This window comes from Brachypodium distachyon, chromosome 2 (assembly GCF_000005505.3).
Source record: "Brachypodium distachyon strain Bd21 chromosome 2, Brachypodium_distachyon_v3.0, whole genome shotgun sequence".
NCBI classification, from domain to species: Eukaryota; Viridiplantae; Streptophyta; class Magnoliopsida; order Poales; family Poaceae; genus Brachypodium; species Brachypodium distachyon.
In genome coordinates this window covers 48,278,326-48,296,042 of record NC_016132.3, presented here as the reverse complement: position 1 = coordinate 48,296,042, position 17,717 = coordinate 48,278,326, and the positions used below count along the sequence as shown (strand labels likewise).

General features: G+C 44.1%; 3 protein-coding genes across 4 annotated transcripts; 1 reads left to right on the top strand and 2 right to left on the bottom strand.

Moving 5' to 3' along the window:
- Window positions 1-7,426: 7,426 nt before the first annotated feature.
- Window positions 7,427-8,548, bottom strand: LOC100824390 (putative methyltransferase DDB_G0268948). Its single transcript, XM_003569639.4, has 2 exons — window positions 8,242-8,548; window positions 7,427-8,164 (listed from the first exon to the last, which is right to left on the bottom strand). Exons 1-2 carry the CDS (start codon window positions 8,389-8,391, stop codon window positions 7,529-7,531), a joined length of 786 nt encoding a protein of 261 aa, XP_003569687.1. The 5' UTR covers window positions 8,392-8,548; the 3' UTR covers window positions 7,427-7,528.
- Window positions 8,549-8,931: 383 nt separating this feature from the next.
- On the bottom strand, window positions 8,932-11,903 carry LOC100823768. The gene is made up of 3 exons (XM_003569637.4): window positions 11,570-11,903; window positions 9,526-10,947; window positions 8,932-9,327 (listed from the first exon to the last, which is right to left on the bottom strand). The coding sequence occupies exons 1-2, from the start codon at window positions 11,834-11,836 to the stop codon at window positions 9,649-9,651; spliced, it is 1,566 nt and encodes a 521-aa protein (XP_003569685.1). The 5' UTR covers window positions 11,837-11,903; the 3' UTR covers window positions 8,932-9,327; window positions 9,526-9,648.
- LOC100826028 (MRN complex-interacting protein) lies at window positions 11,898-14,829 on the top strand. Of its 2 annotated transcripts, none has more exons than XM_010233937.3 (4): window positions 11,898-12,188; window positions 12,283-12,583; window positions 13,547-13,750; window positions 13,819-14,259. In XM_010233937.3, the coding sequence occupies exons 1-4, from the start codon at window positions 12,138-12,140 to the stop codon at window positions 13,869-13,871; spliced, it is 609 nt and encodes a 202-aa protein (XP_010232239.1). In that variant the 5' UTR covers window positions 11,898-12,137; the 3' UTR covers window positions 13,872-14,259. The 2 variants fall into 2 exon arrangements, with proteins under 2 accessions (XP_010232239.1, XP_010232238.1); XM_010233936.3 differs by having other exon boundaries at window positions 11,978-12,188; window positions 13,835-14,829.
- Window positions 14,830-17,717: the final 2,888 nt, after the last annotated feature.

Genomic DNA, 17,717 nt, shown 5'->3' with positions numbered 1-17,717 from the left:
CAATAGTTTGCACGCATGTTTAACGAACTGCCTCTAAAATTCCTCCTGTGCCTTGACAATGAGCCTGCCTGTCTGTTTTACTCGTGTTGTTGTTAGCTTTGACACGTCTATTTTCGATGCAGCGATGATTTTGGTCCGGGGTACCACCAGCAGAGACACGAACGAGTACGCGGTTAGTGTCAAGGCTTTGCTCAAAGAGAGATTACTGCCAAGGTTTTTCTCCATGTTTAACTTTCTTTGATTGACGTGCTAACTGTTCTGTTCAAATATTTCTTGACAGCTCCCTCTCCCACTTTACGTGCAAGTTCGGCAAATCTACTTGGCCGGGGCCGGCGCCAAATATTAATACTGCACCACGCTCAACTTGTGATCGGTAGCTTATTAGTATTACTTTGCCCACTCATGATGTGCAAAGTGTATTTTCTGGTCTGGTCCCTCCGCCACAAAAAATCCTTTCCAATGTCGTCACCGTAAAGAGCACAGCCAACAAAACAATACTACTCTACCCCCGTCAGGATTGACCTCGAAATACTAGAGCTCATCCGTCGCCGTACACGAGTCGAGTGTGCTGTACACCAGTGAGATGTTATTGTATTCGGCTATTTTATTTGCCGCGTAACCAGTGAGTTGTTGTATCCAAGAGTAACAACATGAACTAATAGAAAATATTCTCCCCCACCAACTAGGATTAACGTTTGTATACACGATGACAATATCTTATTGTTTGATCTGTTTCTAGATACTATGATAGGGCAGTGATTTATGCCTTGCAAAGATTATCTTGTTGTTGGTATTAGGTCGAATGATCTACTACTACTTGGACTACTTTCTGGAACACAATACTCCACTGGTACAAAATACTTGGGAAGTACTGTACAAAGAGATTTACCACAGGGTGCATCGTACTGAGAGATGTTTCGACGTTTTAAAATCTCGCTAACATTGTGTTCCGTTGTAGATCATACAAATCCACGTCAGTTATTTTGATACGGAGGGAGTAGTACTCCATATTATCCGGACCCAAGGCAACGTCGTTTTATTAGATTTAAATATGTGAAATTAATTATTAAGTATGTTCTGGAATCTGCTCACGAATCGTTGCGCAATACAGCAACAGCACTTGGCGATGGCCACCTGTTCTCTTGAGCGCAAAACACGGCTTTCATCAACTCATCATGCTAGCATTGTCATCTCTCCAGTTTCATTTTGTTGGGTATGGTCCGAGGATAATACTAGTACTACTAGTAGTTTATAAATACAGAAAGTGCATAGAATTACTATATTTCTACCTAGTCAAGCATAAACTTGGCCGGTCGGAGACAACAGAATCCAATTAAATTTCTGATTGGGGAATAAACCAACATGCTCTCTTTTCTTTTTCCCTTTTTCTGGAAGGGGACAAACCATGTTCTGTTGCTGTACTAGGCATCTCTATTAAAATGTTCCGGTGCATTTTCTGCAAACCAAACCCGCGCGGCTTCCCAGTACATACACGTACTACGCACCGGTCAGATCACCATCTCCTCCGCAGTGCCAGCACATGAAAAACAGAACATGGATGTCCCGGGCTGGTTGAGCTGCATTATTGGAACCTGGCACGTATGGTTGCGCTGTGATCCACTTCCATCTGAAAATTTAGCTCTTGTTTCATAGTAGTCCTCATTGTCCATTGGCGTTGCTGAGCGCTTTAGTTGCTGGCCATATATTTGACCAAGGGCTGTACTTAATTAGCGCAGAGCCAAAGTATACAGGACCTACAGCTTTCACAATCGATTTTCGCTAGCTTGACGTACGACGCGCGTATGCAACACCAATGGACTTCCCATCTCAGACATCATTTGTATATATTTTTGCGTACGTGGATCAATTATGCAACTCTTTCTGACATTAGAGAACCACTCACCACACGTATATAATACTCAGTCACTCACCATATATATCAGCTGACATGCGCCGATAGCCATGAACTCGTGATACGCCCATAGTCCCATACGTGGTGAGTGGGGAGGAGTTCGTCGCCGTTGCTCACCACACGTATTAATGCTTTGGATGCGCAGATAACAGGACCAACCACATGCTTGTTTCTTCTTCGCTCGTCTCAGGGCAGCACATGCTTGTCTGTACTCGCATGCGCACTTGATTAGTCATAATCCATGCTGCATCTAAGTTTTGCCGGCCGTCGGGCATGCACTGTCCAATGGAGCCCTTGAGCCGGCTGGGGAAACTCATCACCAGGACGAACGAACGTAACCAGCACGGGGCGGCTTTCGATTTTTCGTCCGGTGGAGCCGTGGAGCTGTCGACATTTGACGCCTCTACGTGCGGCAGCGCGCCGGTCTACGTATCGCTGTCGCCTGATCTCCTTGCTGCACCGCCGGTATATACGTTGACATTTATTTGCTTGCCCTGACGCGCTCGCGGTGCAATTGGTTCCTCTCTCTCTCTCTCTCTCTCTCTCTCTCTCTCTCCGGTGACATGTACGCGGCTTAGACTATGTTATCTTCAGTGGTATGCGTTGTAAAAGGGCTGAGATCGACATATATGTGACTGGATGGGAGCCAGTCATGTGATCCCCCATGCACTCTGCTCGATCGTGGTTTCTCTTCGGCGTGGCTGTACATATGAATCCGGCGAGTGGTGCTGGCTCCGTGGGCCGGGCTAGGTAAATTTGATTTTTGCTAGTGGACTAGGTAAAGCTACATACGCTGATACGCAATGTCACGATGTGTCGGAGACAAAGATCTGGCACGGCTCTTCTGGCGACCGTGAAGTGGGAGCAGAAAGCAGTGGAGCACCATGCCACCATCCCCCGTTTGCCCTGCCAATGCGTGCGCTTCTGCTCGTACTCGAAAAGTTCAATGTTACTTTGCAAGCATCTTACCGTTTTCCCTCTGCAGCATCAAGCATCTTCGACCTTTCTGGCAGTAATCTTGTTTTAATTCAAAAAAGAACATTCCAGAAGAAAATGGACATCGCACGTACTACATGCGATACATATAATTAGGAAGGTGAGAATCGAACGGTAAGAACAAAAGGGAATCTTGAACTCTGATGAGACTCGAGCAAGGTGAATATCAGAATATGGCATGCATGGTTTCGATACGTGTTCTCTCCCCAGGCCGTACATGCAGCTACAGAAGAGGTGGTGACGGAAGCACTGAGCTCACGTGAGATGCTAATCTTTCTTGGTTCGTGGAGACGAAGATGCATCACGTGTACGGAGCCTTGTGATCTGAGAAATATGGGGTGGGGTTTTTGAGTGGCTGGCTGCCTGGCTCCCAGATCCCAGTGCCTGCCACAGGGTGCTTCGAATGAAGGAAACGTGATTCTTCCGACGTTCGTTTTACCGGATGTTCAGAAGTTAATTGTTTTTTTTTTCAAAAAGGAGAGAGAAATTCCCGGCTTCTGCATCAATAGATGCACACAGCCATTTTTGTTGCAAAGTTTTAAAGAAATAAGTCATCAAATTCACCGATCAGCGATGGTGGACACAAAGATAAGTCAGCGAAGTAAAGCAAACATAACGATTCTATGCCTCTAGACGACTAGTACATCGCCAGCCATCCCGGTTGAAGATATCCCGAGATATCATATCCAGCCGGTTGCATCCAGTATCCAAAGGTGCCCGCTGATGCGCAGGGACCAGCAAAGCCCAAAGACAAATCCAGTGTGTGGCTTTGAAGATAACCTGCAAAAAATGAGGAGTTCTTGATCGATTAAAAATAACATCATTTCTACAGTTAAAAATAGCCCAACAGAAAGCCGAAACTCCCATCCGAATTTGAGATTTAATCTTTTTTTTCACACCATTAAACCAATTGACAAACATATTGGAAATTGATGTCGGTGGAGGCAAATTAAAAGCACAAAAAATGATGCGCCAAATAATACGTGCAAGGGGACAAGAGACAAAAAGATGTTGTACAGTCTCATCGGACTCGCAAAAACAACACTTTAAACTCCCCTCCCAATTTCGTTTCGCAAGATTATCTTTTGTTAATAAAACTTGGCGATCAAGGAACCACATAAAAATCTTGACTTTCGATGGAATTTTTAACTTTCATATGAATTTCTAATGAAAAACCGTTTGCCCATCCATATAGTCGGCGTATAAAGACTTCACAGAAAAGACGCCCGAGGGAGTAAGACTCCAGACAAAGCTATCAGGTTCGTTCGAGAGGTTAACCATCATCAAACGCTGAACCAAATGTAACCATCTTGTCCAATTGGCCCCGATCAGGTTCTGCCTAAAACGTATATTTAGAGGAATGGTCGCAAAGACTGTGGCAACCGAAACATTTTTATGTTGCACAATACAAAACAAAGATGGATATTGATAGGAAAACGGGGTATTGCCAAGTCAGATATCTTTCCATAAACGAATTCCGGACCCATCCCTGAGGATGAAAGCACCACGGCTAAAAAAATCATCTTTAACCCGCATAAGTCCTTTCCAAAACCGAAAATCAGTTGGTTTGGCGATCGTCTGGGACAGAGTGCCATTCTGAAGGCATTTATTTCGTAGCATCTCTTGCCACATTCCTTCTTCGTTAAGCAGTTTAAACAACCATTTGCTAAGTAAACATCTATTTTTAATCTCCAAAAGCTCCACACCGAGTTCGCCTTGATCTTTGGGACGACAAATAATATTCCATTTGGTCAGTCTGTACATGCGCTTATACTCGTCAGATTGCTAGAAGAAACGGGATTTGTAGAAATCCTATCTTTTACGAACCCCGCCTGGAATTTCAAGAAAGGATAACATAAACATGGGCATGCTAGTCAGAACCGAATTGATTAGGGTAAGCCGATCACCGTAGAATAACAACTTCCCTTTCCAACAACCCAGTTTTTTCTCAAAACGATCCTCCACCGATTTCCATTCTTTATTGAGGAGCGTACGATAGTGAATGGGAATTCCCAGATAGCGAAATGGGAGTGTTCCAGATTCACAACCAAAGAGGCTCCTGTAGTTCATCATCTTTAGCTTTACCAAAACAAAAAATCTCACTTTTATGAAAAAAAAAATTAGGCACGACAATTGTTCAAAAATACAAAGGATTAGTTTCATGTTGACGGCTTTCGCTAAGTTGTGCTCCATGAAAATAATCGTGTCATCCGCATATTGGAGGATAGAAACACCACCCTCAACTAAATGAGGAACCAAGCCCCCAATTTGGCCATCCTCTTTGGCCCGAGCAATCAAAATGGCCAACATATCCGCGACAATATTAAAGAGAACAGGTGACAGCGGATCGCCCTGCCTCAAACCTTTGCGAGTTTGAAAAAAATGGCCAATGTCGTCATTCACTTTAACCCCCACACTCCCACCTTGAACAAATTGGGAGATCCAATTGCACCATATCGGATCAAAACCTTTCATACGGAGCGCTTGTTGCAGAAAGGGTCATTTAACTTTATCATACGCCTTCTCAAAATCAATTTTAAATAAAACCCCATCCATTTTCTTCCGATGAAGCTCATGGATAGTCTCATGAAGAACCACCGCACCTTCTAAGATGTGACGTCCAGGCATGAACGCCGCTTGAGAGGGACTAATCACCTGGTGAGCGATCCCAGAAATGCAATTAGTGGCAACTTTCGTGAAGATTTTGAAACTCACATTAAGTAAACAAATAGGCCTGTATTGTTGGATTTGGACCGCGTCCTCTTTTTTAGGAAGCAACGTGATGACCCCAAAATTAAGCTTAAAAAGGGGCAGTTGTCTTGCTTGAAGCTGACCAAAAAGAGCCATCAAGTCTGGTTTTATGATATTCCAACAGGTCTAAAAAAACTCAGCGGGAAAGCCATCAAGACCGGGTGCTTTGTTACGCTCCATCTGAAAAATAGCATCATGCACCGCTTCTTCCGTAAACCCAGCCACAAGAATGGCATTCTCCGCGGGAGAGAGTTGAGGTATATTGGCCACTTGATTTTCCACAAGAGAGAAAGAATTTGGCGCCGATGCCCCAAATAATTTCTTATAATATTCCGAAATGAAGCGTTGAAGGTTAACTTGGCCAGTAATAGTACCCTCGTCCTGCTCTAATTGAAAGATTTTTTCCTTTATGTGTTTCCCGTTGGCGATAAGGTGGAAGAATTTCGTGTTATTTCCCCCCTCCTGAATATACTTGACCTTAGCCCGTTGAGCCCACTTAGATTCCTCATCGCGTTGAAGCTTCAGAACTAGATTGTTGCCGGTAGTTCGTTTCCGTTGCTGCTATATACAGTAAACGAGGAATAAAATCCAAACGGAAGAAACCATCCTGGTCCTGCCGAATGGTACGTGACTGGTTGAGTATGTACTCACATTTTTCTTTGGTGGACACAACGCACCTCATAATCCTCATTTGTTCAAATGTACTATGCAAATGTACTATACAAATAGCCAAATACTATGGTGCACTCAGCGATCGGCGCACATTTTTCTTTGGTGCACTCGGCGATCGGCGCTCAAATGTACTATGCAAATAGCCAAATACGATGGGACACAGAGGACGTCTAGTAATTTCAAGATAGGGATATAAGATGGTGTTCTTCCTCGGTATCCATGTTCGGGCCAACGATGTGATTACAAAACGACTTATTGGGCCAGGCCTCATGCGCTCTTCCAATCCTTCGTCGTCTGGCTTCCAATTCCAATGATCCATTGATACGCGAATAAAGCCTTGAGCCTGATTATGTCTTTCTTCTTTGTTATCCTTTCTACAGAGTTAGCAACTTTGATGACACAACCATATAAGAATCCTCCCATGGTAATACATGATCATTTAGCTAGTTTTTGTAAAGCACTTGAACTAATCATCAAAGATCCCATAAAAAAAATTCATCAAAGAGGACTCCTCTTTGCCTTGTTCTCCTCGCTCCGGTAGCCTCTCATCCATCACAAGGCAGGGTTCCATAGATCAACATTTTCACACAGAATTGTCTTTCATGTTGGGTTTGTGTGTCTTTGATAATGATTGTTCGGCCAAAGACACATTTCACGGCTCATTCTTTGACGCTTTATCTTGGTGTGGTCACCGCAACTCCCGATCTATTGGATTGTCGCCGACAATTCTCCCTGAATCAACGGTGTCAAGTGTGATTTAGTTGGTCGTTACTCTGTTTTACTCCCTCCGATCCTAAATTGTTGTCGAAATATTATATGTATCTAGACACTTATTAAGAATATATACATCCATATTTGGGTAAATTTGAGTCAAGAATTTAGAATCAGACGAATATTATTTTGTGCTCCATGTCTTTGTTCTCGGACAATATCAACAACTTACCCAGGAGGGGTGTCTCCCTTGTCGCAGTGCATTCAACGATCTTGTATTCTCACTTGTTGGGGGTAATCTAGCAAATGCATGTTTCCTACCTACAATTTCTTTACGCGTGTCACGGTGGAAATTCGACATCGGAAAGGTAAAGTTAGAGGGCATGACTTTGAAAAACCTTGTTGCAAAATTTTATTCTGACCAATAAGCACATAGAAAGCGCCAAGCACAATTCTCCAACAAGCAGTTCAGTTCAGTTCAGTTTATCACTTGAGCTTCCCAGCCAGCATGAAGGCCTTGAACACAAGCTTCCTCGGCACCGTCGGTTGATCCCCCCACTCCTCTTCCACCTCCTTCATCACCCCCTTCACCAGCGCCTCCAGGTCCACCCCCTGCTCCCTCGCCGTCGTCGCGACGGATCCGGTCATCACGAACCCGGCCAGGTCGTCCAGCGTCATCTCCACCTCCATGTCGACGTCGGCGGGCTCGCCCTCGCGGCCCACCCCGACGGGCTCGAACGGGAACGGCAGCCCGCGGTAGCGCTCCATGGCCAGCCTCGTCCTCGGGTCCATGTACGCCCGCGCCGCCGCGTACAGCCGCCCCTGCAGCTTGTCCTCGAACGGGCGGATGTCGTAGTTGTAGCCCCACACGGCGAGGACTCCCCCGGGCTTCTTGAGCGCGCGGCTCACCACGGCGTAGAAGAGCGGGACGTCGAACCAGTGGATCGCGGTCGCCACGATCACCAGGTCAAGCGAGCGTTCCCCGCCGACGAGGGCCACGAGGCCGTCCTCCGTGAGGCCCTCCGGGGTGTGCAGGTACCGCACCCTCGGGTGCGCGATGCCGTGCCGGAGCTGCGCCTCGCTCACGTCTGTGGCGACCACGCTGTCGTAGTGCTCCGCGATCTGTGAGGAGTTGAGTTTCAGGTGCGAGTTTCAGATCGAAGCGACGTGGTTGGGGAAAGGTTTCGTTCGAGGCTTACGCTGACGGAGGCCTGGCCGCTGCCGCAGCCGGCGTCCCAGGCGCGGTGGTGGCCGGCGGTGAGGGAGGCGAGCATAGAGAACCACTCCTTGGGGTACCGCGGCCGTTTCTTGGCGTATGTCTCCGATGGCTTCTCATACAAGTCCGCCATTCTTCTCGTGCTCTGCTATCAGCTGTGAACTGTCGAGTGCGAATTACAGTTGCAGGGCTGGATCTGATCGAATTTATACACCACCACATTACACGGCGGTCAGAGTCAAAGTCAATGTCCCCCGCAAAAAAAAAAAAGAGTCAAACTTTGCCTTATCCACTGGAATTTAGAACTGCAAACTGCAGCAATAAAAGATTTTCTGACTATCGCCGCTCCACCACAAAATCAGGGATAACTACAAAGTTCACTACCACACCCAACAATCTGATGCAGCAGAAACCAGAAATTATGCAGGGGTGAGAGATGGTTTTCAGCATATAATCAGGTGTAGGCACCAGAGGAAAAAAAAACAGGAAGCGCATCAAAAGAAAGACATGTAGAGTTGCAGACTGTGGAAAGATGAAATGATGAAATCTGAAACCTGTGGAAGTCAACCAGACGTGGGAGACTTGCTTACTTCACACTGCCAGTGACACCCGAGAGCGAAGTGAACTGTCTGAACATCACAAGATGCTCCAGCAGCCACAGATGGGAATAGGCTTAAACATCGCAACAACAGATGTATTCATATTTAGTTATCTTCTCTACAAAACGATGGCTCATATATGTTAATTACAAGTTTACAACAAGCAGCTGGCTATGATTTTCATCAACAAAGATATAAAACATTGCAACAACAGGTGTCACAATTTACTATAACTATACAACTTCTACGAACAATGAAGTTACTGCACCATGGTAATTGTACAGCAAGCAAACCCAGGAGAGGCTATTGTTGCCTTTATTGGGGATTTGGGACATTGTTGGGGCTGGTACACAGCAAATGCAGGACGCATGACTGTCTTGCCATGGGTGAACATCCATGATTAGTGACGAGGATGCCTCTTTTGATTATTGCATGCGATGTCAGCATGTTTTGGTGAAGAAAAGTAAGGCCTGCAGAAAAGCAGAAAAAATTATATTGATACTTTCGAGATGCAAGAGCGTTTCATGGATGGAACTAGTATCAAACTGTACATAATTCTTTGTTTGTGCTGGAAACCCTGAATCAGTTTGTTAAGATTGGAAACCCTGGTGGCAGACACAAAAATGAGGTATTATATTACACAATTATAGTAGAATAAGAAAACATACCTCCAATTACGCAAACTCCCTTCGGTGATACCTGTTGCTATTCTTTACATCGTTGTAAGCAGCGGTGCATGAGTACATCACTTGGGAATGAAATTGTTCCTTTCATCCTATTTGAACACAGCATCATATTCTCTGCATAATACCAGCATGTTTTCCTGGAGCGATCTGGTAATGCAGCTGTGATCCTTCTGGAGTCCCCAAAGGCGCACCCATGCAGGAGCAGTTATCAACCATATAAAGCTCCCATTTCTTAATACCACACTTCTCTAAAGCAGAGGCCAACCGTGGGCTGTCTGCATCAGGATAAGACCCATCAGGAGTAACAAGCACTGCTCCAGTGTACGATTGTCCAGCAGCCTGAGCGGCTCCATGATAATGGAACAGACCCCAGCTGAAATCATCTGAAACATCAACAATTGTCCAAAACTCTTTTGAAACCACACCATTATCCAACACACTGAAATAAAAAGTGCCAGGGATGCTAGCTCTTCTAACTCGGTACTTTCTGCGCCTCCAGACCAACTTCCCTTCCAGGGTTCTGACTTGAAAAATTGGCTCATACCAAAATGAACCTTTTGCTTTCCCTCTGTAGAATAATTGGTACTGGCACGGGAACTGGTCATATGCTGGATTTTGTCCAGCTACAACTCTCCAACTCCATTCCAAGTTGTCCAGCCAACCGACAAACAGGTCTTCCGCAACTTCATGGCTAAGATTTTGTTCTCTGAACATGGATAGCGGGGTTACATAGGGTTTACTAGGGATCTCAGCATTCAGCTCAAGACAGTTGTTCTTTTGCAAAACACACAGAGAAAATGCCTCCAGACGCGGACTCTCGTATGATGCAATGCAGCGATAGTTGCAGACCTGATCAGTTGGAGAGCAAGAATTCAAACACTGAATGGCTTTCCTACAGTCAGGATCAAACAAACAATTCAGTATCTGAGGACCACAGTTTCTTATCATACAACTTAGGGTAGATAGGCCTTTTGCCCTTAGGTTTTGCAGCATAGCAACTGGCTTTATGTATGCATTAACCACAACGAGCAGGCAAAATCTAATGTCATCTGAGTTGTGCCTTTCCCAGGCATTGGATATGGTCTTGAGGACTTCAGTTGACTCCTCTGTGCCACTTGGTTTTCCAACATTGGCTAACTTGCCAAAGAAGTCCTGCTCTCCAGTGTATTGAACATCTGTGCCTCCTAGCTTGTTTAACAAGGATGGAGAGGAGTGAAAGCAAAGCACATTCGAAATGCTCTTACTGTTATGCACAAGCCACTGAACAGACTCCTGGCCTGTTATTGCAACGTTGACTAACATATCACAGCGAGACAACTCTTTCCTAAGATCATCACAGTCAATCGACTTGTCTGTGAAGACGAACATTTCAAAACCTTCATCAACCCACTTCAGCCTATCGGCCTAAATGACACAAAACAATCAGATACAAGGTTTTAGGCAGTAAATTGATATGATGGTCCTTTAGACATGAATGATTAGTTCAGATTAGCTAGTGAAAATGAGAGACAGAAATCAATATGTAGACTTTAATCATTGCAAGCACACAAGTCCTTTTGAGAAACACAAACTAGTTTTATTGAAGGGAAGCAAATAGACACTGCTCAGGTCCTGGTGTCATCTACAGAAATGTATCTACTCCTAGCATAACAATTAACAACCGCCGGCACTCCATTCCATAACAACAATTGAAACATCTGAACCGAGACAATCATAGTCATCATATGCTTCATAATTCAAAGAGTATTACTTTGGGCTAAAAGAACTAGTTCATACATTAGCAGTGTCAAAAAATGAATATGGTGACTTTGTCCAGATAGTTAGTCTTACAGATGGTCGTAATTGTAGCGGAATATGCAGCATTGTGAAGTATGCGCACCACATAGTCTAATCACATCGCTTTCCAAAGTAACACTGACAGGGCCACGAAGTTATTTTCCTTAGCGTTTCAGAGTTGTGGAGGGGCGAACTGATGGAGTTCAGAAGGGTGCAGTGGTGAACTGATGGGTTCAGAGCGGGGCCCTACCGTATGGCGCATAACCTCCTCCCAGGGCGTATCCTTCAGAGGGCTGATGCTTCCTTCGCCGACGACGGCGACGATGCGGACGGTGTCCTCCTGGGGCGTGGCTTGGCCAGCGACGCTGCCAATCCCGAGAGAGCAGGCGACGCCGGAGAAGCGGCGACTCACGGAACGCGAGGGGGCAAGCACGGGACACGTCCTAGGGACGTGGCAGAAGGTAGGTTGGAAGATACGAACGGCGGCGGAAGCGGAGGTTGGGAGAGTGGTCGCCATGGAAGGGCGTGGACGAAGCGGCTGCACGTCGAACCTCGACTCCTCGAGCCTTCCAGGACCTTTTCGGCTTTTCCTGGTGACTGGGCTGGCCGCCTGGCTCGAAGCCCTTAACTATCCGTTCACTCGGAAATCGACGGTTCGTATTAATCAAGAACAAAAGCATAAAGCATGTAGTCCAAAATTTTGAGAACACCGCCATCCAAGCGGGACGGGAGAAACGCAAAAATTCCCCACCCTTTCTTCCCCTCCAAATTCCAAATCCATCTCAGTTCGCTTTCCTCAATCCTCACCCCAGTTCGCCATGACGACGCTCTTCCTCGCCCTGCAGTGCGTCCAGTGCTCCACCATGCAGGTGCGCGCCTCAACCGGCCGAGCCCGTCGAATCCGCTCCTGTTCGTTTGACGATTGATCCGATTTTTGTTTATCTGTTTTTCCCTCCATGGCAGGTGAAGCAGCAGAAGAAGAGCAGCAACAAGTGGGTCTGCGTGGTGTGCAACCAGCGCCAGTCCGTGCTCCGCGTCCACGCCCGCGGCTACCGCGCTGCCGACCTCCGGCGCTTCGTCCAGGACGCCAACCTGTCACGCGGCCGCGGCGCGCCCGTTCCCGAGGCAGACTCGGGCCCGGCGGCGGACGAGGATCAGCAATACGAGTCTCCGAGGGAGAAGAGGCGCATGGATTGGACCGAGTACCTGGACGATGCCGGGGAGCGGGATGGCGGCTGCGGCGTAGTGGGAGCGCGGGATGAGGGTATGCTTAAACCATGTTTGATGTAATGCCTGACTATATATAGCAGCGTTTTGCTTTTGTATGATCGATCTCGTGCTACCTGAGCTGCTCATTTCAGCCAAATATGAATTGATTAGGCTGGGTTAGTACTTGAACGGTGACTTGCATGCCACATTGCCATGTTGAATCAGTATTATCTGCTAATGTACACATCATCTTCTAGTGTTCAATTAAAAGAGGCCTTGTAGGGCCTACGGGGATGCAATATGAATTAGTGTGAATTTAGATGAGCCATCATATAAAATTACCTATGCCAGGACTAACGTAACCAATTTTACAAGTTCTTTGTATATTGACTGGCATGTAAATGCTTGATTGTTTGTTTTTATTTCTCCTAGAGAAGGAACCTGATGGTTTAATTACTGAATTGTATTGAGGATGAGGCTGTACCAATTATGCTTCAAAGTTGTAAAAATAAGAGAGTATGCTTCAAAGTTTAAGTTAGTTGCGCTCATATTTATCATTAGTGTATTGCACTTTCCATTACCTAATTTAATATCATTTGGGCAAAACATCTGGTCTTGGTTCTCTTTGCACATATGCAAAGTAAGTTGACTCTGCATTGCAATTTCCACCAGTCTTTTCAATCAAACGTGATCATATCTGTGCCCTGATAGATTTTTCTGGCTTTAGACGTCACACAAGCTGGTGATGTGGCTGGCCTGTCTGTGGCGGCACAGGTCTGATCAGTCTCATGTTCAAAAGCAATGCATTACGATGTGTTCTATGCAATGGAACCAAACCCTGATGTTTTTTTTTTTGGAGATGTGATCGAATTAGGCAGTGAAAAGTGCGTTTAACTCTACCCTCAGAAGATTAGTGTCACATTTCTGGGCATGGAATGACCACATTTCTAATGCATTGTCTAAATGTTTTCTTCAAAACTGTGATGGCCTAATTTTCCATGCTGCAATTTACAAACAGGTATAGGGATTGAAGTGACAACTGAATTACCTCAGGAGAGACATAAAGTTTCTTCCTCAAAGAGGCCTCCCACAGCCCAATTGGGTGTAGCTGGAAAAAGGCCCAAGCCACCAAACAACCCCTCTTTATCCAATTCCAAGATGCAGCAAATCGAACAAGGATCAACTCGCTCAACTCTATGCACTGCAACATCTACTGCCGAAGGTAATACATGAAAACTCTAATCACACGTTTGTACCCTTGTCATAACCAAAATATGACTGTTGAATTAGTATTTTTTTTGTGCAGCACAAAAATCAAAGTTCAGCAAGTATTTGGACGCTAGCTTCTTTGAAGATAGAAGGCAAGAAGGCTCTGGGCTCCACTGGACTGATCTCGATGAAAGTGCCACTACCGAGGTACTGGTGGATGATGAGGTACACCCGGATTTCATGTGATTTTGATCTGATCTTGGGTTGTGACATGATATATTTTGAATAGCATGTTAGACAAGATCAAATGACTGTTGGTAAAATGTTACTGTGATCGATGGCGCTGTAGATTTGAGTACATTAAGTTGGACAAAAAAAAATGATCTGAAAGAAAATTATGGTACATATGGACTTCTCCAAACAATGATGTTAACAGTGCATTTGCTCAAACTCTTGCTTTCTCCACGCTTATCTTCATCCTTTTCATTTCAGATATATGGCACTAAGATATCCTTATTTTAAGATTAGGAGTAAGAATGTGTCATACTAGTTTGAATGAATCTATCCTATTTGCTTGAATGTGTGAATACGTACAAGTGTTGTTTCAATTAACAAAGTATCACATCACCCCTTTGTTTGAGTTATGAATAACACATTAACATGCCAAATGATGGGTTAACTTGAGGATGTTTGCCAACAAATTTTAGTAGCTAGACACTTAATAATTCTTAAAAGAGAAAAGGCTGCAAAGTACTTCCTTTATTGGGGAACTCCAAATCAAAAGGTATTCTACTTAGAAAGAAAAATTGCTGCAAATTTTTCTGTATTGATGTAGGAGTATGAAATTTTAACTCATAAAGGTTTGGTTCAATGTATCGCATGAAGGATGTAGCATTAATATATGTAGCCTTCTAATAGGGATCCTTCAAGGCTTTAACTGATAATGTTTTAGCATATATAGTCTAACTAATGGAAACATGTTCTAGACTGCTAGTCTCTACTCTAGCTGACTGAAGTCCAAACAACTCAATGAAGATGTTACTCTGGCTCCAGCTAATTTTTGTTATAACTTGCCAACTCCATTTGTCTCAAGTCTCAATACTTTCTCATATTATAAGAGTGGGGCAGCTGATCATTATGTTAGTGGTAGGATTGTCTGAAGTGCTACAGAAATACAAACTACATACCTGTACCCAATTCCTTTGTTAAAAGCAAAGAAGAATGCTTTTAGTCGCTTTCGGTCCAGTTCCATTTTCTTTTCATCATGAACCCTCTTTTTGCATACCATCCGTTATAATATTGTGAAATGCATATTGTCTCACTTGATTTGGCGACACCATGCTTGTTCTTAGCCATACCAGGCATGCGCAAAAGCCAGACAAAATATTCATTTCACTACATTGTACTCTGTATAATACAACTGTTGAAGAACCACTATTCAGTTAATCAATTCATATCTTTTTCAATACCTTAATCTATTAGACCTTCATTCAATCAATATTTAGTAGTTTCGGTCAAAATCAATATTTAGTAGTCAACCTATTTGGAACTGACTTAGATTATTCCTTCGAAAGTTATTGCAATTTACTTACCACCAATGCTCCTTTCTTTCTGCCGCGTCGAACTTATTTATCTGTCACAAATCGTGATCAAGTTCAGACTGTACTACAGAGAAGAATACCATTCCATTATTAAATGTTACAACTGTAGATCCATCCTCGGTAGGACATTCATTTAGGCATACAGTCTTGTTTGCTAAATTTCACACGAGTAGAACTGCTAGATGCAATTAAACCCTCCTTCTACATCCTCACTGTTCACTCAGAAGTAACATCAGCAAACACATATTTGTGCCTGTGATAGGTAGCGTGCTCCGTAGTGCGCCTTTAAAGCGAGGAAGGGCCGAGTGCTCTGCGTGCAGTGCCATATATTCCCCTTTTGGTACCGAACAGTTAGCATAGTCCCAGCTGCATGTCCTCGGTTCACATTTCTTCATGTGTTGTTTTACAGCCTCCAAAGGAAACTGTGCCTTCATTGTGCCGTTTTCGTGTTCTGGTTCATTTGATAGTAATTACAGTTGTCTATATCCAAAAAACGTCTAGATACATTTTCGTCACTTAAGATGGGACGGAGGGGGTATAAAGTTGTAGTATCTCGTACCATCCAGACTATCTGGGTTCCGTTTTAGTTGACTAAATTCTGCATTACAGTTTTTTCTTATAAGAAGTTTTATTACCACCGACCTCTGCATCTCATATAGCTAATTACAATCAGAAGTATAATTATTAGAACTAGCAACACTTGTATTCCTGGCATTAATACATACGACCAACGTGTGCATCCAACTCGTGGTGTGGATGCAACTGATCTCAATTTCTTTTTATTCTATGGTTGGCGTCCAAAGCTTGTATTTCTTCGGCTTGCTTCCGTCTCAACCAAAATCTGATGTGATACCATTTTAGCACTATGTCAAGTGAGAAGCGCTATTTTAGATGCCCTGACGACATATGTCGAAATGGTCATTGTACAAGTACTGACGCTTAAAATATATTCGTACTCCAACAAAGGATGTTTCAACTTTAACTAAATGTGAATGTATCTATACACTAAGTCATGTCTAGATACATATAAATTTTGACAAACTCTTTTGTTAGACAGAGGAAGTATTTGGTTTGGTTATCGAGTACCGTGATTTCTTGTGGTTGTTTTCGTAGAATGTGAAGTTGTTGAGTGAGAAATTATGTACTCCTTTTGATCCTAAATTCTTAACTCAAATTTGTTCAAATATGGATGTATCTATTTTTAAAAAGCGTCTAGATACATGTAATATTTCGACAACAATTTAGGATCGGAGAGAGTATCAGGTAACTTCCAGTCATTTAGTCATGTGGCAACAATTACTTGGCATTATTATCGGTTACAGTACAGCTTTGATCACTCGTTGAGTAATTTCACGGAGATATCTGTACCATCATAGTAGTAAGTAAAATTATCTGTTTTTTTTTGTTACTGCGAGAAGTAAAATCACCTGTTGTTGTATATCTTGCCTAAGCTCTCCGTGTCATTCTAAAATATGCAGATATGCTCTATCTTTTTTATGAACAATTGGTTTGCTTTTGCTACGCATCATTGAGTGTGATCATGTTCTCGCCCTTTATTCTCTCCTAGGCCCGTTGCTTTTATTCTTCTTTTCCTTTTAACTCTTTTCATAGGTGTCCATTCTTTTATCTAAAGAAAAGTCGATTTGATTATTTCTGCTTTTTCTCAAGGGAAGTTGATTTGATTATTTCAGCTCTTATTAGGTCGAGTACTACTTGATAAAAGTTTATCTCAATCGACAAAAGAAGGCGCCTTTTTTTAAAATGGTTAATAGCATTAAAAAAAATTAACAGTAGTACCGACTCTTCTTTGTAAACTCGTGGATCCGACTCTCCGTCTGGAGTAGAATTTGGCCTACTTTAGTATGAGGCACGACGCTACCTGCGATGACGCTACCCGGGGGCTGGGCTGCGAGGTTTGTGCCAATTGTGATTACACGGGTGGAAAATGGATGCATTATACACACAACCACACATGAATTGAACAAGATCCTAAACAAACGACCGCAAGATCTGGGGCTCGGACTGTCTCGCACACTGTCCAATCAAATCCTAGTACTACCGGAGTAGTAGATGATTGGCGTATTTGTGAAATGAAGGGAGTATCGTCCAATGACACGCGACGCGATGTTACTCCCTGCACACGTACAGACGTACTGTAGACAAATCCAATCGAACCCGTCTGGCACCTGCCCAGCGCTCCCATCACGACATGATTCGCTGTTCACCCCGTATAGCAGGGCGTGGTGGTGCCTGCCGGCCGCTGAGGCAGTAAGCCGAGCCGACGGTTGTTGGCCGGTCCTGGTCATCGTTCGGACGGCATTATCAGGAGAGAAAGCCACGAGGCTCTCTGCTAGTACTAATATCTGATCCGCCTCCGGG

Excerpts from the sequence above, each read along its gene's own strand:
- LOC100826028 (XM_010233936.3), top strand. The coding sequence starts at position 12,138 with ATGACGACGCTCTTCCTCGCCCTGCAGTGCGTCCAGTGCTCCACCATG. Across the intron at positions 12,189-12,282 it reads TCCAGTGCTCCACCATGCAG|GTGAAGCAGCAGAAGAAGAG; the intron begins GTGCGCGCCTCA and ends CCTCCATGGCAG. Across the intron at positions 13,751-13,834 it reads TGCAACATCTACTGCCGAAG|CACAAAAATCAAAGTTCAGC; the intron begins GTAATACATGAA and ends TTTTTTGTGCAG.
- LOC100823768 (XM_003569637.4), bottom strand. The coding sequence starts at position 11,836 with ATGGCGACCACTCTCCCAACCTCCGCTTCCGCCGCCGTTCGTATCTTC. Across the intron at positions 10,948-11,569 it reads AGGAGGTTATGCGCCATACG|GCCGATAGGCTGAAGTGGGT; the intron begins GTAGGGCCCCGC and ends TGTGTCATTTAG.
- LOC100824390 (XM_003569639.4), bottom strand. The coding sequence starts at position 8,391 with ATGGCGGACTTGTATGAGAAGCCATCGGAGACATACGCCAAGAAACGG. Across the intron at positions 8,165-8,241 it reads GCGGCCAGGCCTCCGTCAGC|ATCGCGGAGCACTACGACAG; the intron begins GTAAGCCTCGAA and ends AACTCCTCACAG.